The sequence below is a fragment of the Neophocaena asiaeorientalis genome, unplaced genomic scaffold (assembly GCF_003031525.2).
Source record: "Neophocaena asiaeorientalis asiaeorientalis breed wild unplaced genomic scaffold, Neophocaena_asiaeorientalis_V1.1 scaffold138, whole genome shotgun sequence".
NCBI lineage: Eukaryota > Metazoa > Chordata > Mammalia > Artiodactyla > Phocoenidae > Neophocaena > Neophocaena asiaeorientalis.
Genome location: NW_020172632.1, coordinates 3,876,426 through 3,904,034, shown reverse-complemented (window position 1 = coordinate 3,904,034; position 27,609 = coordinate 3,876,426). Strand labels below are relative to the sequence as shown.

At 37.3% G+C, this 27,609-nt stretch overlaps 1 protein-coding gene across 1 annotated transcript in view; it reads right to left on the bottom strand.

Annotated features, from left to right (window-relative positions):
* Positions 1–2,034: 2,034 nt before the first annotated feature.
* The window catches only part of RNF11 (ring finger protein 11), a 39,102-nt gene continuing 13,527 nt past the window's right edge, over positions 2,035–27,609 (bottom strand). The window contains exons 2-3 of the mRNA XM_024739305.1: positions 5,284–5,453; positions 2,035–3,969 (exon numbers count right to left, since the gene is read on the bottom strand). Coding sequence (XP_024595073.1) covers positions 3,798–3,969; positions 5,284–5,453 — 342 coding nt within the window. The 3' untranslated portion in view covers positions 2,035–3,797. The remainder of the gene's footprint in view (positions 3,970–5,283; positions 5,454–27,609) is intronic.

Here is a 27,609-nt window from a genome sequence, read left to right as displayed (position 1 = left end):
CCAGAGGCTCTCAGAAAAAGGATTACAAAGTATATTTAAATTAATATTCCCCAGGTACATGTGCCTCATCCATTTACTAACTTCTATATGTCATTTTAATATAAACGTTAATGTGTTACAATGTAACTCTTAGGAGCTTAAAAAAAAAAGATGTTATTTTTCTCTAGTTAAAAATAGTACTTTATGGGAAGAGAGAACTAACAAATAGTCCAGCTAACTTTCTCTAAATATATAAAATGCTTACTACATCTTTCAAACCACTCAGAAAAAGTACTGTTTTAAAGTGTTTTATATAATGTAATCAAGCATTTACAGTTACTCCTCCCATTAAACCCTTATGTTTCACTTGAATTGCTACAAACTAAAGTCCTCTCTAAATCTGAATTATGAGCATTAAACCACTCACTGCCTAGCCATAAGCAAACACCTATTCTGACAATATAGAACTGAGAAAAAATTCTTTCAGAGACCACTTCTTGGTAGCTCTTAGGTAAATCACCTAACAGTGGGTCAATCAGTAATGACATTAAATGCAAAGATGGAAATTTTCAGTTGGACATTTTTACTCCACACTTTTTAATTTAATAATGGCAAAATACTTAGAAAGTGGGACCAAGGGGGAAGAAATTATAAGGAATTCAGCTATGTCCTCAAAAGGAATAATATAATGCAGTCAGAATAAGACTGCACAGGATGCTGATGGCTCTCATGCCCATGCCTCACATGATGGGGACATCTGAACCAGGCCTGTGTCTTAGGGAAGTCTAGTTGAGTGTAAGACTAGAACAGAGGAGCTAGACAGGGTATAGAAGGAGGGGTTACAAACTATCTTCACTAACTTTTTCCATACCCAGTAAAAGAATAGATGATCTTTAAATTCAGGTGGTAAATTTAGTATTACTTCAGGAGATACTAACCTTTTCTCATGTCCAATTTCAAAATTAAAGGCTTAAAAAATTAGCTGATTAGCTCTGATGCGTTTAACATGCAAGTGTCATCAGCTGACTCTGAGAAACTGATTGCTAGCCAATGCCTTTGTAAGCAAACATGGCCACCAATTGCCTACATTTCCGAACTATGCCAAAGAAACTTACCTTCTTTCCTGTTTGCCATTTTCAGTCTCAGGACCATAGGCAGTTCTGCTTTGAACTCCTTTATTGTTATTCCTTTTTTAAAATGCATGCTTCCTTAAGAAGGAGCTTTGTTCACAGAAAATTTATTACCTCAATGCTCACTATATTCTGTTTTATATTACATAGACAACCGAAAGTAGCTGGAGTCTTCTAATACCCGAGATGTCTTATAAAGAACACTCATAGCATTTAAAAGGTTTGTGTGAACCAAACTACAAGTATCTGAAAGTATTTCAAATTGTTCGGTTTACATTTAAAAGAGTAAGATTCTTTTATTTTTTCCTGGTCAGGCTTTCCAGACATCTCAAATCCTACAGCCTGAACATATCTTGCCCAAATCCAAATATGTTGTACCTATTATTTGGCTTAAGAAAATTTAGAAGCTATCAAGCTTCTAAATTTATGATTAGATGGTATTAAATGCCAAGCCATAAAAAATACTTCCCCAAAAGTATATATACCTAGAAATTTTTAAGTAATTAAATTTATACATGTGTGTTTTAAAGAAAGGATTAGAATATTCTTATGTAATCAATTCTAACTTTAGCCCTTTACAACTGTATTATAACTTTATTTAACTTGGTAAAAGCCAAAACTGATGGTTCTTAACATGGTATGTGGAGATCAAAATTAAAGAATACAAAATACCTTAAAAAAAAAAAAGCATTCAGCTCAATCCTGGTTCCTTCAATATTACTGCCAAACTTCTGTGAAAGAAGCCTTGTAATAAAGACTAACAGCAACATAGAAGATGATTAAAAAAAAAAAAAGTTCATTTACCAATTTTAACAATCTAGAAAAAAGGAAAGTGACTATAATACTTGATGACAGACATCATGTTTAAGTAGAAAACACAAAGATAAAAAAAGTAATACCGCTGAAAATATTGCACAACTTCAGGTGTTTCCTCCAAATTTGCTTTATGTAATTGGATATAAATTAATGAACAAAAACTTAAGCAAGATACATGTAACAATTTAACAGAACTTGATAATCTAATTTCTTTCAATTTTTCTCGAACTCATCATGGGGCTCATAAGAAAATTAACCAACATGGATACTGCTACAGTTGAATGTCAAATCTTTAAGTGCTTATGATATACTAAATTCTTCTATAATGCAATTATGAAGAACCCTTCAAGAGACTTGTGTTTTGTATGTAGAAAAGTGTTAAAGTCAAATATTCAACTCAATATAAAATAAAAAGAAACATTTCTGATTTGTTGGGTTGAGATTGCTTCTCCTTTTGCTAATGAATGATTTTTTAGCTGTAATATCACTGAGTTGTACAAATATGTCACCTTCGAGTACATAAAGAAAAATAAACACATGCTAAATGGATAAAACATTACAACTACATCTTTACTAGACCATCTCTACCTCTAACACTTCAGAAGCTTAGAGATTCAGTGTTCTTATATTAACTGCAAGAAAAAGATAAAAGAGAAATTCCTTCTTTTTTGAGATCACAACTATGAAGTCATGTGGTTATACAAATTCTGCATTTGTGTGCAAAACATGAAACACATTTATCTTAATTCTCCCTGCTTAGAATTAATTGTCAGTCAACTAGCAGGACTGTCCTTCCAACAGAAACAGAGATGTGTTTTTATATAACTTCAGTAACCTCAGCACTACAATAAGAAGAGATGCAGTATCCTTTTGCTATGTTCAAGACAACAGGGAAGGAGGTCACAGGAAAGAATAAATCAAAATTGTTACAACTGAGAAACTTTTCTCAGTTTAACCATGGTGCCACTTTCATTTTTACATAAGCATGGTGGCATAATTCAAGCTCAATAAATCAGAATTCTTAATATTTAAAATTTACCTTGACTTTTAATTATCACCATATTAACAACCAAAATAATTAGGTGAAACACATAAGAAAGGGTAATATTAAACCCCACTTTACTAGAGTTGGTTTCTTGACACATTAACTCATTTTTTTATAGAAAAGGGATAGTGCATCTCAGTTTGCTTACAAGCTAGGAGATCACTTTGAATTCTGCATTTCCTAACTGCAAACAGATATAGCACTTATAACAGGTTATAAATAAACTGGTTTTCAAGCATAGAGCCAGCCCCAACGATAATAATACACTATTTAAAAAGACCTAAGGCAATGAATTCCATTTCCAATGGAAAAAAAGAACTGTGCAAACAAGCTTAAAACTACTTTTTTTGTGCCAGTGTTATAAAATGTAGCTTTTAATAAAACCTTGACCCAAATGCCAGCAACTTGAGAAAAGAATTTGGGTGGGGGGAAGAAGAAAGTTATTTCATTTAGGAAAAACAACCACTATCTTTTTCCTAATCTTCAACAGACACAATTTAAACATATACAGCTGCTGTATAACACTTTACACAATTCCTATGTACTGGAGCAATAACAAGATCTAAATACAATTATATTTTTGAACACTGGGTCAAGGCTTTACATAAAAATACCTTCCTACTTTTCCCCCTAAGTTTCTAAAATATCACATACTTTTTTTCCCCAACATCTGCAGCCATTCAGGAATTCCTGCAGCCATGCAGGAATTTTTAGGAAACTTTTGTGCATGATCTTAATTCCTAATCCCTGGCTCTTTGGGCTCAGTGACAAAAGATCAAAACCACCAAAAATGATGGTTCACTTGAAGTCAGATGAGAGACCCTGGCTCAATTAGTCTCGTAGGATGAAAGCAGTGCTGCATCAACTGGCTCCATGCAGGAGGGGCACGTGAAGGATCTCATCAACCAGTCATCTATACAGTCCAGGTGATAGATGTGCATGCACGGCAGAAATCGAATTGGGTCCCCATAAACAAAGTCCATCATACAGATCACACACCTGTTGAGGGTGAGGGAGAGAAATAAGAAAGCATTTTTAGAGAAGTGATCCAGCTAGAATATTCTTTAAAATCCCCATTACAAAGACAGTGTTAATATGAACAGATGAAAATGGCTTGCCTGTCATCCTACCACCTAAGCATCCAGATTGAATTTTTTCTTAATAAGTGTTATACAGCCACAATCTCTTATTTCAGTCACCTGGGAATTTGAAGAGTTTGAGAGCAATCAACAGGGCAAAGAGAAAGGTATCACAGGGATCAAGTCCACTGCTAGAATTTTACTTGTAAAACAGCTATTACAGAAGAAACCTTAAGAAGAATGTGAAGCTTTAGTACGTAGGAAACCATGTTAGATTAATTTTATTTGAACTGCTTTTTTAGTGTAATCCCATATAGTTTTCACTTTAATAAGTGTATGTAAATACAGAACCACTAATTTCAGCCTACTTACTGGGCTGCTACAGGCTAAAGTTCTCTTCAATAACCCCAGTTTCAAGCTCACTGCACTCATCTACAGGTTCAAGAAGCAACCCAATTCGGCAGTCAATATTCTAGATAGGTTACAATCTTAAGTACTAGCCCTAAATGGTGCTACAGCTCAAACAGCCAAACACAACATAGTAAATTACTTTATGTCTGTGTTGGTAACGACCATTCTCAACCTAAAAGGAGAATGGCTGTCCTCATTAGGGATTCTCAGACAATAATGAGCTCTGAGGACAAAATCTCCCTTATATTTAACTCATCAGGCTTAGTACAATTATTCTACAAGTTAAGAAATGGATAAGATTTTCCTCATATCACTAAAACCCTTAGCAAACCATTTTAATGGCTACATAACCTACCAAAGTATTCCTCTACTGTTATTTTTCACTAAATAAAACTATGGTGACTATCTTTATGCATAAAACTCTAGGGATTGAAGTGAGGCACATATTTTAGGATAGATCTCTAGAATTAACTGTTTCAAAGGATTTAGATCTAAAGGTCCTTGACATCCTGCCAAATGGCTTTCCCAACTGATTAGGCCACCAGCAATGCTGGTACTAGTTCACAGTTATTACACAGGTAAATCATTTTTAACTGACATTAACTGTCATCCAAATGGACAGAGGCAACATATAAAATGGTCAGAATTCACACCATCATTTATTTCTTAGCTATTTTTATATGAAAATTCTTCTTAATTGCTACATCTAAACATTTCCTTGTAAGAAATGATTAAACATCTGACTTCCAAAATGCAGGAGAGTATTTTTAAAAATCAGATCTATGAAGATAGATCTTTGAAATATGTATAAATTAAAACTTACTCCCGGATCTTTTTTTCTGATCCATCTCTTCCAGGGTCATAAACTCCTTTAGGCAGATGCTGTATAAGGCCTATTCTTTGAGCTATCCTAATTTGTTCCTCTTCAGTCAGCTGAGTTGCTAGGCGAGTCTGGCTAGGTGTTGGATGATAGACCGGAACTGGAACTTGTTCCTAAATTTTTTTAAATGGAGAAAAGAATTATTTTTTAAAAATTTGTTTTCTGGGGTAGTGTTTTCCTTTTGTTTCTTCCTTTTTTGGCTGGGGGAGGGGGCCTTGGGGAGAAGGAGACTGGACAAGTATGCAGTAGCATGAGATTCTCTTTTACCCTGCCTTAACTTTAGCATATCTGACCTATGTTTAAAGGATACTGAAACACAGCTTTACAGAAAAACTGGAATGGAATGTTACTTCAAGTATTTCTACAGGAAAACCATATAACACAGACATATTCATTCCTGATACACAAAAAGATAAATCAATGTAACTAATTAATTAACCAAATGGACTGTATTCAATATTCTGTAGGCCACAATGGAGTTCTGTGGTCTCAGTATATCATTATTTACATTTGAATTGGCCATTGTAGATTCCTCTTATTTGCAAACTTATTCTTTCTTTCCTTACAGACAACAATCTTAAAATTAATTTATTATTTATTTGGAAAGACTGGACATTATTGCAATAAACTTCTGTAAAATTTCTTTTAGGCTTTTGGATACATATTTAGATATGATAATCCAGTGAGCCAAATAAGGCCACCTTCCTTCCAAATGGAATACATATCCAAGGACTCAACCAACCATGGATCATGCAGTACTGCAGTATGTATTTGTTGAAAAAAAAAATCTGAATATAAGTGGACCCGTGCAGTCCAAACCTGTGTTGTTCAAGGGTCAACTGTATTGCTTTTTTTTCCTACTCACATTTATGAGATAATTTTATTCACACTCTATACAGTCTTTCAACAGATACTTGAGTATCTATTATGTGCTAGGTGATGGGGAGTGCAGAGTAAACAAAATAAAGTTCCTAGATTGATGGAGAATGCTACTTTAGGTAAGATACTCAGAAAAAATCTCTCTGATGAGACATTTGGGAAGAGACCTCAATGAATACGAGGAAAACAGTGCATCTCTGACCTAATGATTTCATTGTGGCTAAAGCCATTTTTGAGCCACCTAATATGGTGTTTCAGACAACATCTCTACTGTATAAACTGAGCCATAACACTTTCAATCCATGTATGATGTTTTCATGGGAAAATTTACGTTAAATCACAACTACCTATTCACATTACATTACAAAATGTTATTTTCATTCATCCTGTAGGATCACTCATGATTTCTACAATTTAAGCACTCATTTACAATGACAGCCAACATTTGCAAGTATGAGATTATGCCTCCAGGAATAATTGCTAAATTTGTGTTAAGCTTTAAAAAAAAAATTCTGTGAAATAACCTCCATAAGCATTCAGAACTAGCATCAGTTGAAGCTGTTTTGAGCCAATGGCTTCTGGGGTTCAAAATAAAATAATTAAGAATGTACCCATAATTAGAGACTTCATAAGCTCAAGTATAAATATCCTTTTCAAAGAGAAATTTTAGGGGAAAGTCTCAGATACATATAAAGTAGGCTCAAATACTGAAATATCTAATTCAAGGAAAAAGGCACTTCACTACAATGTCTCTTAAAGATACCATTATGTACCTTTAAATTAGCCTTATTCTTATAAAACCCTTTTCTGACAGTAGTTATTATTGAGTTTCTTATCAAAGGCAGTTCAACTTAAGACTTTAAATATTTCTATTCTCTGAGATTCAGAACAAATCTGTAATTAAAGGTCTCAAAACACAGTAAATTCTTTATCAAATAATTAAGATTACATTCTCTGGTAAAATGTCAGTAGTTCAAAGTTTCATGTTTTATGAATTTCCACATAAAATCATTAATGGTTACTTTCATACTTCTAGCTCATGACTTAGGAAATAATAACCAAGCATGTGAGTGCTTATCAGAACTATATTCTTCATCCAAATATTTATTTAGTTCATATTACATGCAAAGAAGATTTATTATTAAGTATGGTTCTTGAATCCAGATAACCTTGGGTTAAAGTCACTTCTCTGCCACTTAACAGAGTGACCGTGTTGAAGTGATTTAACCTATCTGGGTTACCCTACCTTATATGGCTGCTATAAGACTTAAATGAGAAAGATGGTGAACCTTGGAATGGCAGGAACTCAATAAATGGTAGCTATTATAACTATTAACACTGCATTCGAAGAGCTATGTTTATTACTGCAGTCCAATTAGCTGTTTCCTATGTTTCATGCTTGTCCATCTTACTGGCTTTGTTCTTGCTATCCCCTCTAGTATCCCCTGCAGGCCCCTTGGTCCAAATCCTACCTCGTCTAGCAGCTTGTTGACCTAAAGCTTTCCCCAATCCTCCTCCCTACCACCCAATATTGACAGACTCTGCCTCTAGCCTCAGCTTAATTACATAGGTGTCCACCTATAAAAGAATTAAGCCGATTATACAGAATACAGTAAAGCTTTCACAAGTGCAGTCATCAAGTGAGAAGAGACTGTCAATTCTTCTAGCTTTCAAAGAGGAAGTGAAGTACAAAACTGACTGCATTTCAGGACTTCCCTGGTGGTGCAGTGGTTAAGAATCCGCCTGCCAATGCAGGGGACATGGGTTCGAGCTCTGGTCTGGGAAGATCCCACATGCTGCGGAGCAACTAAGCCCATGCACCACAACTACTGAGCCTGTGCTCTAGAGCCTGAGAGCCACAACTACTGAGCCCGTGTGCCACAACTACTGAAGCCTGCACACCTAGAGCCCATGCTCCGCAACAAGAGAAGCCACTGCAATTAGAAGCCCGTGCACCGCAACGAAGAGTAGCCCCCGCTCACTGCAACTAGAGATAGCCCGTGCGCAGCGACAAAGACCCAATGCAGCCAAAAATTAATTAACTAATTAAAAACTGCATTTCTTTAGCACAGTATGAAAACTTTCTTTCAGCCCTATATATCTACACCACTGTGACTACAGGCAATTTTTTGCTTTATAAAAAGTTATTTTTTTAACCAATATTTCCTTTTAAACAAGTCTGCATATATACAAAAAATTTCAGTTTGTAGGTCAAACTCAGAGAATCTTTTATACACTAGAAAAATAACTTTGCTGACCAGGCTTTATAGTGCATATAAAAGTTACATGACCCTTCTGTTATTAAAGATCATAAAAATGGCTGTTTCACCTCTGGTTTAGAAATTCACCTCTTTTAAGGTTTTATACCTAGCAGGCTAACTTTCGATGCAGAAAAGTTTCATAGTTCAGAGTCAAAAAGGCTGTCCCTGCTCTGCTACTTATCAGTCATAAGACCTTGACCAAGTTATTTACTTAACCTCTATTAGACTCAGTTTCTCTATGTGTAAAGTACCAGGACTACTGTAAGAATTAAAAGAGACTTGTAACTGCTGTCCCAGTACAGCATGAGACACACATACAAAAGCTCATTAAATAAATGTTAGCTACTACAATATTATTCTGTCTCTACTAGTATGTGACTATAGAAAAGCATTGCAACGTTTAAGAAATGGACTGAATTTTCAATTTTGTATGTCAATTGTAACTCAGTAAAGCTGAAAATGAAATAAAACAATTTTTTTTAAAAAAGAAGAAATGGACTAGACTATGACAGAGGTAAGTAAAACTTGTCAAAAAAGAGTCTTAGAAATTCACTTAAGAACAACTCTCTCATTTTATAGGCCCAAGCTTACCTACAGTCACAAAATTACTGACAATGTTGGAATTAGAATTCTGGTCTCCCTTTTAAGCTGGTAATTTCCACTACATCATGCTTGGTTGCTGGATAGGAAGGAGATTCTCCAAGTTAAATGATTTGGACTTTGTCCATTTATATTACATTGAAATGACATTTTAAGAAAGCCATCAAAATAAAGAATTTCTAATAAAGTTATAAAGATTTTTCATCTGCAATAAAGGTTTCATAATTTCAACAACTTCTAAAATTTAAGAATTTCAAAGAACATCAAATCCATTTTGAAACTGCCCCGTAAAATATACTCTATTGCTGATAGAAAAATAGAATCCCACACCCCCACTCCTAGCTGGGGTACCTTCGCAGAATCCTAGGAATCAATAGAATACCGTTTTTAAAACACTATTTATGAATATGGGATTTTCAGTCTGAAAAATTAAATTATAAGATTTGAGTCTCTGATACTTCCTGTAGTAAGTTATTCTAACCCTCTGCTTTCTCTCAACATCAAATGACTCTGGTTTGCAGACTTGAAGCTAACTACTATTGCCCCTGGCTTTGGTCCTATCTTTGTGGCTTGTCTCTGAATACAAGAAACTCTTCGGCCTCTGTTGTAACCCCTGCCAGCTCAGATTTTCAACCCTTGAATTATGATTTCCAGTCTAGACTACCTTTCATTATTCTCAGTCCCAGACCAACTGACCAGTCTTGATGAGCCGCCATCCACATCAAGATATGACTCATACGGAAGTCGGTGAAACAATTAGTATAAGACTGTGGGTAATGAGGTACTCCTTAATCCTTGAACATACCTACTACAAACAAAAAGACCTATACTACAAACAAAAAGACTTTAACTGTCTCTAAGCATGTGCTTTTTAAGAGGCTAGATTTCTTTGGTCTTGTGGTTCACATAGGGGTACAGAGAACACAGAAAGCAGAACAGAAAAGGAAAGCTCTACCTTACAAAGAAGCATATTAATAGATAGAAAAACAAAACGCCTATCTCTTATTCACATTATGGATGTATTTTCTTCTTTGGTATTTTTGTTAAACGAAATAAACCCTCTAGATATTTTAAGTGATTCACCATTCTAATTTCAGTTTATATGCAACTTTTCAGAAACCCTCTACAGGGAAGAAAATGACTAAGAGCTCCTGATATTTTAAAGATAGCCTCACCCTTCTTACCACACACACCTAGTTTTAAGTCCCATCATACTCATTAAAAATGACCTTAAGTATGAATTGCTATTTAGTAACTAGAGATCCAATGGTATTTTCTAGGTGGCAAAATGTAAACTTGTTTCTCCTGTCAGCTAGAAGACACTGAATCGAAGATTGGATGGGGATATAAAAACAGCACTGTTTAAAAGATCTGGACTCTGGGACAGTTCTCAACATTCCCTAACTAATGGCTCACTGTGCCTAAACTCTTTGTGTGAACAGTGCGATTTATGCTGAACATCTGCTTTCCCTCTGGGAGTCTAGAATTTTGGTATATGTTAGGCAGTGGCTCAGTACTTTGGGCTTCCCTGGTAGATAACACTTCAAACATGTTGGCACAATTCAGTGCTGGAGAATTAAGCACATTCCATGTGACTCCACTAGGAGAGAACTCTTAGAAGCCTGTGCCTTTCCTATGGACCTTTGCATCTTTTCCTATGCATCTTTTCCCTTTACCAATTTTGATCTGCGATCTTTTGCAGTAATAAATCATAGCTGTGATTACAATTATATGCTAAGAACTATGAGTCCTCCAATGGAACTGAAGATCATTCTAGATAATGTTAAGAGTGATAGGGGGAACTCCCTGGCAGTCCAGTGGTTAGGGCTCTGCACTTCCACAGCAGGGGGCTTGGGTTTGGCACTTACCCACCTCCCCCACCCAAAAAAAGAGTGATGGATAGTGCCTGCATTGACTCCTTTGTTTTCAAGCAGTTTATTTGGTGATGTTCATTAGAAATGCTCCTTTGTGGACTTCCTTGGAGGTCCAGTGGTTAAGACTCCGCACTTCCACTGCAGAAGGCACGGGTTTGATCCCTGGTCGGGGAACTAAGATCCCACATGCTGTGTGGCGTGGCCACAAAAAAAAAAAAAAAAAAAAAAAAAAAAGAAATGCTCCTTTGTGAAAAATGTGTGTTTTGACAATGGCAGTTACACAGTACTTCTGTTTTATTCCTTTTTTCAAAGCAAGTTTGAAGGAACTAACATTTTGAACATTTATTATTTAGCACAGAGAAAAACACCTTTGACATAGAAGGGTTATATGCTGAATTGTGTCCCCCAAAATTCTTATGCTGAAATTCTAATCCCCAGAACCTCATGATGTGACGGTATTTGGAGTGTGTGACTATTTTTGTCCTGGTCTCTTCTCCTGCCCTATACTCTTCACCAAAACTATGTCCATGTTGACAGCTAAAACTACCACCTGGATATAAATGATTCACAAATTTATATTCCAGTCTAGATCTCGCTTTTAAACTCCAGGCTCTACTTTGACAGTTCTAATTTGATGTCCAAAAATGAACTCCCCTCCAAAACCTGGTCCTCTTCCCTATCTCAGTAAATGACACAACCACCTTTCTAGTTCTGGAAGACAGAAACATCCTTGGTACCTCCCTTCCCTTTACCTTCCCATATTTAATACATCACCGGGTTCTAGTGAATTTATTTTCTATTGAAATGCTGATAGAATCTGTTCATTTCTTTCCATGTCTATTGCCAATACTCCAGTCTAAGTTCCCATTTCTTTCCTGGTGTACAATATTAGCTAGGAAAATCTCAATTTGTTTTCTACCCAGAAGTTACAGCAATCTTTCCAAAACAAATCCAACCCTATGCCCTCCTCAACATACTTTAAAACTCCTTCAATAGCTTCCCACTGCTCTTAGGATGAAGTCCAAAGTCCTTAATAAGACCTCCAAAGCCCTGCATAGTCTGGTTACCTACCTACCTACCACTCACCCTCTCCTTCCTCCTCTAACAACTCACTCACTGCTTTCTAGCCCCACTGGCCTTCTTTCAGATCTTTAAAGTAGCATGATCTCTCTTATGTGAAGTCATAGCACCTGCTGTATTCTCTGCATGAAACACTCTCCTCCACCATCACTCTGCTTAAATACCTTTTTTTTCTTCCTTCTGAGCTCAGTTCAACTTCCATTTTTCAGAAATCTTCCCTAACTAACCATTCTCCTCTATTATAGGCTCTTATATAACAAGTAACTTTCCTTTATAGCATTTGTCATATTTGTAATTTTATATTTAGTTACAGTAATTTAAATGTTGTCTTTCCCACCAGACTGTAAGATCAATGATAAGAATTGTGTCTGGTTTTGCTCCTTACTGAATGGATAGATGAATAAATGACCTACTAAAAATGTTATCTACTAATAGCTAAAAATAGTCACCCATTAACTTACTCCCGTGTTCCTTCTCATTTCAGTGTTTCTATACTTATTAAAGTTAGTATACATGCTATAATACTGGGATTACAGAGCTGTTTTTGCTTTGCTAAGTATATTCTTTAAGAATGACTGATAGGGGCTTCCCTGGTGGCGCAGTGGTTGAGAGTCCGCCTGCCGATGCAGGGGACACGGGTTCGTGCCCCGGTCTGGGAAGATCCCACATGCCGCGGAGCGGCTGGGCCCGGGAGCCATGGCCGCTGAGCCTGCGCATCCGGAGCCTGTGCTCTGCAACGGGAGAGGCCACAACAGTGAGAGGCCCGCGTACCACAAAAAGAAAAAAGAATGACTGATAATAATAGTATCTCCACCAATCCCTCCAAAAGTGAATCCTAAATACGATTTTGAAGACCTGTGGAAAATAACATTTACAAATTAATCATTTACAATGTACAAGGGCACTTCGTACAAAATGAATGGGTTTATGAAAATCTAAATCACCAATACAGTAAATCGCTAATTAATATAAATGCTGGCAACCTTCAAGGGTGGTTCAGTTGGCTGCCCTCACCTCTATCTACGTCTATGAATACGATTCACGAAGTATTTTGTCTCTGGGCTAAAAAGGTGATTGCGTGACTATTTTATTAGTGTATTCCTTCACCACTAGACTATAAGCTTGATAAAGGTAGGGATTATGTCTGTTTTGCCCACCAATATATACTATTTACCTAGCACAGTATCTTTCACATAGTAGGGATTCAAACATTACTGGATAACTGAATGATTTAAATCAAAGCACTCATGTTCCTATAATCCATGTCATATATTCTTATCAGGATTTTAAAAACATGCTATGAAAATTTTGCTAAGGATTTGGATTATGCCACAATAAAACCAAAAAGGAAAACCTGATATAAATTACAACCAACATTCCTTCTCCAAGTGATAACCTGGTTTGTTGCCTCTCTGAAATTTCAACCTATCTTTCTATCCCACAGTAACTTCAATTTGTCCAAAATCAAACTAATTATCTCCTTCTACTTCCACAATCCTTCTCAAGCTCAGAATTTCTATGCCCACTATCTAGGTTAATAATAGAAAAGTATAGTGGAAGGAACACAGACATATCATAGAATTTCATCCTCTGGCACTTATCAGGTATGTGACCATAGACAAGTTACTTAATACCTCTAAGCCTAAGGTTCCTCATCAGAAAAATGAATAGAATACCCATCTTAAAAGAACGTTGTAAGGAATAACTAAGAAAATGTACCAACCACGATAGGGGCTCAAATATCTGGGCCTTCCTATAATGACATCATTAGTCATCTGAAGTACACATCTCTTCCCCCTTTCCCTTTATCCCCAGCATCTACTTAAATGTCATATCTAACTACCATTTTCTCAATGTTGATAGGAGACATACATGTACCTGCCCTGTGAGTTTAAATTTTGAGAAAGAGGGAATTCACAGTAAGAGAAGCAGATATATTTCAAGTAAATTTAAACATTTTTTTCCTCTTTAATTCTCTACATCTTCATGCAAAAAACAACAAAAAACCCCAAAGAGAATCCAAGCAAAAGCATTTGCCTTAAAGAAAGGGAAAAATTTGAATTAAAATGTGTTAGGAAAAGAAATGCAGCATCACGGAAAGGGGTAGAATAGACAAGGAACAAAGGTTTACAAAATGTGCTGAGGCAGAGCAAAGAGCAAAGACAGGGTCAGTCACACAAAAAAGCAAGGTCTGACCTGATGAGGAAAATCTCTGAAGTGTTCCAATTGTTTGTTAATAAATAATGTATCATCTATAAAATGATGAATGTTGTGAAAAATAAAATGGGCCCGAATCTCAGAGTTTACAAGTCAAGAAAGAAACAGATCAAAGTGTGAACTTGTCTATCTGAAAGGCACTGCATTAAAAGTTGGACCCAGGTTAGGGAATATGATATAATTTCAGAAACTAAATAAAACAATGCAGTGGGGAAGTGCCTAAATAATGTGCTGAGGCTGGAAATAGTACAAGTCTGGTTTGTGGTGAAGGAAAAATAAAGTCACTGCCAAAGAATGCAGCTTGTCACCAAAAGCTGTATCCTTTCCTCCAGAAGAGTCAGCTCTTCTGATTTTCTCCTTACAGCCTTACAAACTGCTGCTGGCACCACCCCCTCCCCAGCTGCAGTTTCCTACTGGGAATGTTTTTTTCTGAATTTTGCCAGACTGAAACGTAAGGCCATAAAATGGAGGATTTGGAATAAATGATCTCAATGCATATTCTAACTCTGATGTTCAATGAATCTTGAACAAAAACCCCCAAACCAAACAAACAAAACCCCAAAGATTAGCATTAATGAAATTCCTGAACCATAAAGGATAACAATTATACATATAGGGGAAAAAAGCCAGCATCCCATCAATGATACTGACAAATGCTATGTTTTATTTAATGAGATCAAACCGAAGTGATCTGCATGGAAAAAGAGCATTGCTTCCAGGGAGGCGTTCTGGCATTTATTTGTTTGCTTATTTTTTTTTTTTTTTTTTTGCAGTACGCGGGCCTCTCACTGTTGTGGCCTCTCCCATTGCGGAGCACAGGCTCCGGACGCGCAGGCTCAACGGCCATGGCTCACGGGCCCAGCCGCTCTGCGACATGTGGGATCTTCCCGGACCGGGGCACGAACCCGTGTCCTCTGCATCAGCAGGCAGACTCTCAACCACTGCGCCACCAGGGAAGCCCTGTTTGCTTATTTTTTAAAGAAATGAAAAAGTTGGCTTCTTTTATTCATTACATAAATATTCACTGAGCACTTGTCATACAGGGTTATATACAGTATCCTAATTGGTGGAGACCTGGTAGGCATCATCACCACAGGCACTCAGAATTAGCAAGTCATAAACCCATCTAAAGGTCAAGACAACTGAAATCAAGGTCACATTTTTAGCCTAGGCACAAATTACAATATTTCTTGAATACTCAACCATATTTCAGATGCTGCTTTAGGCAAAGGAGATACAGTGGTGACCAAGACTGTCCTTACAAAGCCTAAATCCCCTACAGTAGGGGGATACAGAGATATAGCAAACAAGAGAAGATGATTACCTCACCCATGGCTCCCACTATCCCTAAATTGCCCATGACCTGGCAACTCCTGGGACAGGCATACATTCCAGTGGATCCATAGGCTAGTCAACATTTGATGACTTGCAACCTCCTGACTGGTGAAGAGAGGATGAATCAACAGACTGTCTTTTCTTAGAATTGGAAAACTGAATTAACTGACCTGAAAGGTCATTGAGCAGCAAATACAAGATGTGTAAACTGAGGTTTGAGGAAATTGTTTGTATTAAAGACAGATTAGAAATGCTGAGTGAAGCAGACATTAGGAAAGCCCACAAATGAAAAATCCTGAAGCCTCTGGGTAAGAAAAATGGGAGAAAGTGGCTGCCTTGGTTCCTTGACAGCTGTCTGATTCTAATCCATGTGTATATCGTTAAAATAAAGCATGTTTCCTCTGAGTTAATTTTGTCTAAAATAAGAGTCTCCTAAGCACCACCACTATTTTCTTTACTGAATGAGACCTAAATTAGACCACCTTTTCCTTCTCATCAAGCAAACTGGTTTCCAGAGGGGAAATGGTACCCACTTACTAACAAAGAATTGCTTACCAGTGGGTCAGATCTCCAGGGTAGTTGTGGGCCTAGAGATAGCCCATCTGACTTAGTGCATGAGTTATTATTGGAACTACTTCTTTGCTACAGCCAAAACATACTGGAATTTTTCTCATTTAAGCATCCTATCTTTGAATTTTACCAGTTCAAAGAATAAGAATATACATTTCAATAACTATCTTTCATCCTTAAATGGAAGATTCAAATATATGACTACTTGAAAGCTAACAGTAATAAGCCCAAGAATTCTTTGCAAAACCAGAGTCAGAATATACACAGCCTTTAAGGAGTTAAAAGATGAAAGCTTAAAAAGGTGTTAATTCCAAAAAGAATATGTTTGTAGCAGCCAAGCTTTGTCTTTGGAGCTCAGGAAGTCTGTTATTGCATTTACTGTACTAAGTTCTCTAACAGATACCTTCCCCCCTCTTTCTAAGGGTTATTTTTTGAAGGGCTAACATCATCAAAAAAAAATTAATTCCCTCTGAAAACTGGTGAACTTCAGTTGTAAGAATTCTGCAAAACTTATTTTTTTAATTTTTAAATTTTATTTTATTTTTGGCTGCATTGGGTCTTTGTTGCTATGTGTGGGTTTTCTCTAGTTGCGGCGAGCAAGGGCTACTCTTCGTTGTAGTGTGTGGGTCTCTCATTGTGGTGGCTTCTCTTGTTGGAGAAGAGAAGCTCTTCTCTTCTTGTGGAGCACGGGCTCTAGGCGCACAGGCTTCAGTCGTTGTGGCTCATGAGCTCTAGAGTGCAGGCTCAGTAGTTGTGGCGCACTGGCTTAGTTGCTCTGCAGCATGTGGGATCCTTCTGGACCAGGGCTCGAACCCGTGTCCCCTGCATTGGCAGGCGGATTCTTTTTTTTTTTTTTGCAGTACGCGGGCCTCTCACTGTTGTGGCCTCTCCCGTTGCGGAGCACAGGCTCCGGACGCGCAGGCTCAGCGGCCATGGCTCACGGGCCCAGCCGCTCCGCGGCATGTGGGATCTTCCCAGACCGGGGCACAAACCTGTGTCCCCTGCATCAGCAGGTGGACTCTCAACCACTGCGCCACCAGGGAAGCCCTGTCACTCCTTTTTAAAACTGGGATTTTTATCTTCACTGAGTTGTAAAGAGTTCTGTATATATCCTGAACATAAGTTCCTTATCAGATAGATGATTTGCAAATACTTTCTTGCATTCTATGGATTGTCTTTTCACTTTGCTGGTGTCCTTTGAAGCACAAGTTTTTAATTTCATGATGTCCACCTAATTTATTTTTTGGTCAGTTGTGCTTTTTGTATCATATCTAAGAAGGCTTTACCTAATCCAAGGTCAAGAAGACATCTATATTTAAGAGTTTCATAGTTTTAGCTCTTACTAAAACTATAGTATATAAACCATTGAGTTTATTTTTGTATATGGTGTGAAGAAGGGGTCCAACCTCATTCTTTGTGAATATGCAGGTGTCCCAGCACCAACTGTTGAAAATTGTTTTGAAAAGGCCTACATTTTAATGTGAGTTTTCCCAGAAGCCTAGTGAAATATTTCAGGGAGGAGGTTAAAGGAGTAAGGATTTTATAAGACTGCTTATTTTAAGCAAATGGTATCTCTTCAGGAGGTGTAAAAAAAAAAATTAGTCTGACCAATTATGTTTTCTATGTCCTCTAGTCAAATCAGCTGCTGAAGCTTCTACATAGCTGGTTCTTATTTTCTAATGGACTATGCATTCAATACCATATCCCTGGGACTTCGCTGGTGGTCCAGTGAGTAAAACTCCACGCTCCCAGTGCAGAGGACCTGGGTTCGATCCCTGGCCAGGGAACTAGATCCTATATGCATGCCGCAACTAAGAGTCCACATGCCGCAACTAAAGATCCTGCATGCCACAACTAAGACCTGGCACAGACTAAATAAGTAAATAAATAAATAAATATTTTTTAAAAAAAGCATGATCCATAAAAAAATACTGTTCAACCAGTCTTAATGAAAATTAAAAAAAATACCATATCCCTAATACTTGCCTTCTAATTGTTCATGTTGTTTCATGTAACACACCCAAACATAAAAAAACAAAGAAAAATTATAATTGTCTTACAGTGATCCTCTTTAAGACACACACCTCAGATCTCAACATTGAGACTGTACTAAATAAATACTGAGATGCTGATACTTGTCCACTAGACTGCTCAGATTATGCTGAGTATCAGCACCTACAAGTCTTAAACTAGAAAATCAGGTTTAGTCTTTAGATTCTTCCTCAAGCTCAATTCCAGGGGTCAGGTCATCAGGGTATCTCTAACTAGTTAGCAGAATATGGAATACAGAGTGCTTAAGTCCTTTTGCTAATGAACCTCAAAAAAAAAAAAAGGCTTCCCAATACAAATATAAGTAAAAGGAAAGTTAAGATTACTAGAGAGATACTAATGTTCCCAAATGTAAAGTTGCCCTAAGCAAGGCTATCTACCCATCAGCCAGCTATTTACAACTTATTTTCAAACTGAAACTGTCAACACACTACTTTTTCATAAAAGCTCACCTGGTTCAATTTCTAGATGAGAAACACATCTCAACATCTCCTCTACCCCTACTACCATCAAGAATCAAGAAACTTATCCTGGAATATCAAGAAATAACCTGAATGTATAGGAGAGTAATATGGACTTAATAGATTTATAGATTTAATGGTTTTTAAAAATTGGAGCTTTCAAAACTACAGTAACATGAGAAAATGCTTGTAAAATGACACTGAGTAAAAACTAAAAGTATGCAAAAAATATTAGAGAGTAATATTATATATATTTTTAAATATTTGCATTTGGGAAAAAAGCATAAAACTCAGTACCCTTTAGGTAGTTATCACCCATTCCTCCTTTTCCCCAGCCTGTTTCTATGGACTTACCTATTCTAGATATTTCATATAAATAGAATCACAGACTACATTACATGACTTTTTTTTGGTGTCTAGCTTCTTTCACTGAGCATTATATATTTGAGCTTTGTCCATGCTGTAGTATGTGTTAAGTCCAATTTTAAGATATAGTGAACCAGTCATACATAATTCTTTTGAGTTTCTTGCATGTAGGGTACTATCAGCTAAACAATATTTGGTTTCAACAATGCAACTTGGAGTGCAAAGGTATACAAATCAGTGGAAATTAACTTTTTTATACTTAAAATTGTAAAACTACAAAGAAAAAGGATTGTTAAATTTCACAATATCTTTTTAAAGTATACAAACCACTTCTAGTTTAGAATTATGTAATGAAATCCAATGATACACACTGTGTACCATAAGTCAGGAAAATATGGCTCTGTATGGTGTTACAAAATAGCTGTGTGACCCTGTCACACCCATTCAGTCAAATATCCAAGAGTATAGGACATCAAATGTTCTTAAATTTTTGTTCTTTATATTAAATAGCTGGCACTGAGGGATCACTGTTTAATAGGAGACCTGCCAGCAGTAGACAAGATATAATGAAGAAGGCAATGAAAGAAAGTAAGAACAGAAGTTTGAGACGATAGACGAGAGGTTGTTAATTGAGATCTGGGCTTAAGGGGGGTATATAAATTCCTTGAAATTGCATGCAAAATTCTGTGCATCTTCCCAGGAAGAGGACTTATGGTTTTCAGCTTCCTAAGAGTTATTAAATAACGAAAGGGTTAAGAGACACTTCTGTGAACTTGGATGGCTGCCACAGAAACAGAAAAACCAGTTGAAGGAATATAAGGAAACATTTCAAACAAAGAGATAAAAGAAATCTTGGTTTTTGACACCTGAACACCCAGTCCTTCAAGAAGCCATCTCACAAAACTGTAACCAAAAGTTAGCTGTCTCACTTCAAGCCTCCTCTAGCACCTGTCACCCGTATGACTTTGTACTGTTTCATGTTTGATCTTATACTTGGCCCATGGTACCTAACAGTGAGAGTGACCTCCCAGAAAGTTAACCCACGAAAGTTAACTGAAAAAATTATAACCACTTTCAGGTGCCTTAAGTCAGTGCAAACAAATTTATAATTTAGACTTAATGCATTTTTCTATTTTACGTTAAAATTACACATTCTATAACTAAAAAACAACAGTAGAAAACTGAAATTCTTTGGAAATTAGGCAGTAATGCCTTCTCATAGAGCTTCTGAACCCAAAACGCAGTATTTGCCCTAAAAAGGACTTCACTTCAGAAGGGCTTGCCCTTCACTTCAGATGGGCTAGATCTATTTAACCTTGAATGGAGGGTCCTAATTTGAGGCTACCAAAAAATAGTCTTAATTCTTCACTATCAAAAGATGATTTCTGAAAGTGACTTTTGACTGACAAACATGTAGTTTAAAGAGTTTTCCTGGCTATTGTCTCCAACTTTGGTCTAGTGACTCCCTTACCTGCATCTAGTTTATTGACCTGGCAAGAGTTCCCTAGATGTGGTATTTTAATTCCTGCTTATTTGAGCAAGTGAGTCTCCACACATCAGCTCTTTAACCTGAATATTAAAGTTCAGTCTGCTGGCCCAAAAATGGACCACCTAGCTCTCTGTATCCAGATCATTTGGACCACTTAACTTTTAGAGTCAAACATACAGTCCTGCTCACATGTGCACCTATCTCCAGTTAGTGTTTTCATCTTGTTAAAATAGAGGTACTATCAAAAAAATGGTAATGACCTAAATGTCCATCAAACAGGGAACTGATTAAATAAATAACAGTACACACAATTAATACTATGCAGCCCTAGAGAAGAAAGAAGCTTTTTATGTACTGATAGGGAAACAGCTTCAAGATACAATGTGGAAAAAAAAGCAACATGCAGAATTGTTCTGTACAGCGGGCTACTTTTTGTGTAAAGGGGTCAAGGAGGACTACTTGTATTTGTTTGCATGTGTATAAAATCTCTTGAAGGATATACAAAAAACATTAACTTTAGTTGCCTATTGGATGTGGAACTGAGTGGCTACAGAACAAATAAGATGTCTCATCCATACATTTCTAGAATTTGACCATATGAATATATTATTTAAAATCATTAAAAAATAAATTTAAAGATTGTTTTCTTTTGTGTAGGCCAACCCTACTACCTCTGTTTGGATTTCATGTGCTTCCACCTTCTCAGAAACCTTATACTACAGATTTTTGCTGCTCTCCATATTCAACTTCTTTTCACTGCATCCCTCCCATCAGCTTATAAACATAAGTCTTTCTCATTAAAACAAACTAATCCACCATCGATTCCACATCTAATTATTGCCCTATTCCTATACCCCTCCCCTGCTTCACAGCCGATCTTCTCCCAAAATAATCTGTTCTTGATGTTTCTATATCTCAATCTCCTGGAAAAATTCTTACCATACAATCCATTACTAAGTTCTGCTGTTTTTGTCTCTCAAATATCAATAGAATTCATCTATAACTCTTCATCTCTATTGCCAACACCCTAGCTAACAATATCTGCTAATGCAGTGGCTTCCTAAATAGTATATATACTCTTTGTTCTCAGAGTCCTTCTTTAAAAATACAAATCTAATTTAATTTACATAATACCCCCCTCCCAACCCCACCTAAAATCCTTCACTGGCTAGCTTTCCTCTGTTCTAGGATAAAGTCCAAAATCCTTAATAAAGATAATAAATGTAAAGAACCTGGCACAAGCATCTTAATGACTATTCCCAGGGTACAAACATGTACCCACTTCTCTAAAATGCTCTTTTTAGAGAGGCAAGTTTGAATTCCTAAGAGATTTTGTTTGAAATGTCAGACATAAAAAATATTTTAAATGTATTTCATAATCTTATCTTTTTGGTACAATTATCTTGGAGTCTTTTTCTGGACTGCAGGTCATGACCATTGTGGATTGTAAAATAAGTTTTAGAGGGTCAAAGCTAGGACTTTTTAGAAAATGAAATAGAATATACAGAATATATAATAGTAAGGGTCAACACTGTTTTATGAAACTTGTTTCCGTTTTTACAAACTGAAACATGGTATAAAATGTATTTTTTCTATTTTGAGTTGCCAAAAATATATCTGAACCCATGGTCTAAGCTATTTGAGATTATGATACTACTGTTTTCCTATGATTCAATTTTTTTCATCTATGACTAAGAAATTATACTTCAAGTTAACTTTCAATAGGTTTCAGAATTTCAGCCATTTTTAAATGGCTCTATTTCACACTACCTAATCTTAAATGAGGTCTGATAATTTACCTAACAGTGTTGCAACAGCAAAATTTAACTGAATACCTATACCACACACCTATCAGAACTCTGTGGCTCAAACCCCAAAGGCTTTGCGGTTTCTGGCAGCAGAGATATGAGCTCATTACCTGCAACTCAGAGACTGCCTCTCAGGGATTCTTAACCTTCTTTGCGGCATGGAAACCTTTACCAATCTGATGAAAAGTCATGGATTCTGTCTCAGATAGTGCTTTTGAATGGATACATAAGATTACCAAGGAAATTAGTTACACTGAAATACAGTTCTATTCTTGACCCTATAAGGATCTGTGGACCTAAGGGTAAGTATTTATCAATCTAAAGATTACACCGAGTTTAAAAATTTATATGTAAGAAGTCCTAGGTAACTAAAGCACATTTTAAGAAATACAAAGCATTTTGAGAAACAATATCTAGGAACATGAGAAAATTCCAGATAATGAAACACAGTGCAGGATGGGAGGTGTATGTGAAAAATGAAATATTGATAAGCTTACCTCAATATTAAGGAAGGTTTCTTCCCTTTCTCTATTTCTCTACACTCATGTATATATGGACTTCTGCTAAAATCAACTTTATTTACTTAAGCAAATTTCTGCAATGGAAACTCTAAAACTAATTTTTTGAACCTTAAAAAAAGTACAAGGTGCCCATATATACAAATCCCCAGTTTATTCACAAACAAAAATGCTGCTCTACTCATAGGTACTACCTCTGGGCTCTCTTCTACTGGCAGCTGCTAGGAAATATGACAAGCCTAATTATCTGATTTTCCAATATGCAGAATACTAGAAGAGTTACTATAAGGGGAGCTGCATTAACAGCAGATGAAGAACCATCAGACAGTGGGAAGACAATGAGAAAAAAAATTATAAAATGCTGGTACAAGAATTAAAAGCAGAAGGACTTCCCTGGTGGTGCAGTGGATAAAACTCCACACTCCCAATGCAGGGGCCCCGGGTTCGATCCCTGGGCAGGGAACTAGATCCTACATGCATGCCTCAACTAAGAGTTCACATGACACAACTAAGGAGCTTGAATGCCACAACTAAGCAGCTGCTGAGCCACAACTATGGAAGCTGAGAGCCAAAACTAAGGATCCGGCAAGCTGCAACTAAGACCTGGTGCAACCAAAAAAAAAAAAGAAAAGAAAAGAAAAAAGAATTAAAAGCAGAACAGATTTCATTCAGTAACACAAATATTCCTACATAATAAGACTCTGGGGCACCATTCTATTACCTACAGAGAATAATAAACTAATCCTTCTAATATGTTTTGAATCAGTAAAATGAGATGAAAATCTGCTTATAAGTCAGTATTTCAGTGATTTATGGGGGAAGGAGTGAGAATGAAAAGGGAGCATTGTGAAGTTTGAAAAGACCCAGCTGCGAATCAGTCTTAGTAAGACACTGTTACCAAAGACAGTGTTCTGGAATAAAAAAAAAAGTTAAAAATGTAAAACATATTTTAGAAGGTCTCTATCCAAAACTTATCTATCCAAAATAAACTGTTTGAATTAGAAAATTTCACTTAAATTTAATTGCAGTTATACTTTCTACAACTGGATCCATTCAATTCTCCTGTGTGACTTCAATACCCCATCTTTTTAAGTCTTGTTTTTTAAGTCTCCTTGCTCCTTCATTACCCTGAACAGACTACTTATCAGTACCTATGGCTTCAGGGCCCTCTTAAGCTTCAAATCTACTTCTATTACTTCTACGTTTAAAAAAATATCACAGGGCTTCCCTGGTGGCACAGTGGAGAATCCGCCTGCCAATGCAGGGGACACAGGTTTGAGCCCTGGTCTGGGAAGATCCCACATGCTGTGGAGCAACTAAGCCCTGTGTGCCACAACTACAGAGCCTGCGCTCTAGAGCCTACAAGCCACAACTACTGAAGCCTTGTGCCTAGAGCCCATGCTCCGCAACAAGAGAAGCCACCGCGATGAGAAGCCAGCACACCGCAACGAAGAGTAGCCCCTCCTGGACACAGCTAAAGAAAGCCTGTGTGCAGCAATGAAGACCCAATGCAGCCAAAAAAATATAAATTAAAAAAAAAAAATCACAGTAAAAGGCAAGAAACTAGGATAAAAATGACTAGTGGAGATAATGCTAAATAAAACACATTCACACTATACTATAAATTAGCCTCAATCAGGAATTGGTGCCTTAATATCAATTAATGGCAAATGTACAATGTTTGATTTGAGAGAAAGGTTAGACAGGGAGCCCTGATGATCACGTAAGGGAGAAAAGAAAGATGAAAGGGGAATCACCAATTGAGGATAGAAAAGAGGACACTGGAACACCAAAAACACACTTTGTTAATTTTAGCATTTTACTGAGTGACAGTGGTGTGTATTTTCAAATAACAAAATAGATGTGATGCACAGGGATGTTTCTGTCAATTTAGCAGAACACTGCTGTGCTATATGAAACTTACCTTTATATGATTTAGGAGATATTTTTAGAAGACCCACTTTATTATAAAGGAGTCTCATTACCTCAATTATTACATATAAACCACTTCATTCCAATATTCCATTCTTCTGACAGATTCACTCTACTGGAAAAGGATTCCCAGGTCCCCATGACTGCCTTTGAGTCAAATCCAGTGTTACCATATCTATTTTGATTCTTCTACTATTCCTCTGCCACACTGTGCAATTACCTCTACCATCTAAAACTCAATTCTCATAGCTGACTAGCTCTACTGCTAAACCTATTTCTTCATCTATAAGATGAGAATAACATTCACTTTCATATAATTACTATGAAAATTAAGAACTTCCAGTTTCTGATCTAGCATGTAAGCTTATAAGTCACTACACCACCCTAACAAAAAAATCAACAACTCTTCTTAGATCGGTCAGAGATGTGAGGTCAGAGAGCAAACTGCTGACCCTAAAACTTGAGAGACAGACGGATACAGAAAATCACAACTTACCAGAGCAGAAACCTGTCAGCAGAACCAGTGCTGGGGTAGGAAAACCTGAACTGTAATTCTGCTGGGGACTGTATGATTACTAGGGGTTCAGTGTGAACAAGTTTGAGTTAAAAACTCCAGGGGGACCCCACAGTCAATTCGTAAGTTTTATTTCCATGAGCTTTGCCAGGTCCTCCCAGTGAGTATCAGAGAAAAATTCCCCTCATGCTCCCAAGAGGAGTGGGAAAGGAACCATTTTGATATATGCCAGAGCATTCTATTCTTCTTCACCTAAGGGGGTAGAGGCGGACACTGAGAAGCACTGGGAATTGCAAATTAAAACAAGCAAACAAAAACACCACTTACACCTATTAGAACGGTGAAAATTGAAAACACTTGACAGTATCAAATGCTGGTGAGGATGTGGATTGGAGCAACAGGAGCTCTCCCTTACTGCTGGTGGGAATGCAAATGGCACAGCCACTTTGAAAGACAGTTTGGCGGTTTTTACAAAACCAAACGTACTCTTACCATATACAATCCAGCAATTATGCTCCTTGGTATTTACCTAAAGGAGCAGAAAACTTATATCCACCCCAAAACCTGCACATGGATGTTAATAGCAGCTTCAATCATAATTCCCAAAACTTGGAAGCAACCAAGATATGCTTTAGTAGGTAAATGGATAAACTTGTGGTGCATCAAGACAATGGAATACTATTCAGTGCTAAAAAGAAATGAGCTATTAAGCCATGGATAAACATGGAAGAAACTTCATTGCACGTTACTAAGTGAAAGAAGCCAATGTGAAAAGGCTACATGCTGTTTGCTTCTAAATATATGACATTCTGGAAAAGAAAAACTGTGGAGACAGTAAAAGATCAGTGGTTGCCAGGGGTTAGGAGGAAGGGATGAACATGTGGAGCACAGAGGATTTTTTTAGGCAGGCAAAATATTCTGTATGATACTATACATAACGGAGAATCCATGTCATTGTACATCCATCCAAACTCACAGAGTATACAACACCAAGCTATGGATTTTGGATAATAATATTTTAGTGTAGATTCATTAAAAAAAAATTAAATGTGGCCCTATCAAAATCCCAGCTGATTTATTTTCAGAAATTGACAATTGATCCCAAAATTCATATGGAATTATAAGGGACTAAGGATAGCCAAAATAATGTAGAATAATACGAACAAAGTCTTAAGATTCACACCTCCTGATTTCAAAACTTACTGTAAAACTAGTGTAGGACTAGCATTAAGAATAGACATGTAGGGCTTCCCGGGTGGTGCAGTGGTTGAGAGTCCGCCTGCCGATGCAGGGGACACGGGTTTGTGCCCCGGTCCGGGAAGATCCCACATGCCGCGGAGCGGCTGGGTCCATGAGCCACGGCCACTGAGCCTGCGCGTCTGGAGCCTGTGCTCCGCAACGGGAGAGGCCACAACAGTGAGAGGCCCGCGTACTGCAAAAAAAAAAAAAGACATGTAGGGACTTCCCTGCTGGTGCAGTGGTTAAGAATCCACCTGCCAATGCAGGGGACACGGGTTCGATCCCTTCTCCGGGAAGATCCCACATGCTGCAGAGCAACTAAGCCCATGTGCCACAGCTACTGAGCCTGTGTGCCACAACTACTGAAGCCCAGGTGTCTAGAGCACATGCTCCACAACAAGAGAAGCTACTGCAATGAGAAGCCCATGCACTGCAACAAAGAGTAGCCCCCGCTCACCGCAAATAGAGAAAGCCCACACACAGCAAGGAAGACCCAACACAGACAAAAATAAAATTTAAATTAAAAAAAAAAGAATAGACATGTAGGGACTTCCCTGGTGGCATGGTGGTTAGGAATCTGCCTGCCAATGCAGGGGACACGGGTTTGATCCCTGGTCTGGGAAGATCCCACATGCCGCGGAGCAACTAAGCCCGTGTGCCACAACTATTGAGCCTGCACTCTAAAGCTCGCACACCACAACTACTGAAGCCTACATGCCTATAGCCAGTGCTCCACAACAAGAGAAGCCAAGAGTAGACATGTAGATCAATGGAACATAACTGAAGAGTCCAGAAATAACCCCTTAACACTTAATGGACAATTGATTTGGGGCACAACAATGGGGAAATATTGAACAAATGGTGCTCTGACAGGATAGTCACATTCAAAATAATAAATTTGGGGCCTTCCTTACACTACACACAAAAATTAACTCTTAAAAGAAAACACAGGAGTAAATCTTTGTGAATGTGGGTTAGGCAAAATTTTCTTAGACACAACACCAAAAGCTCAAGTGACAAAAGAAAAAATAAACTGGATCCACCAGAATTAGCAATTTTTGTGCTCAAGTAACACCA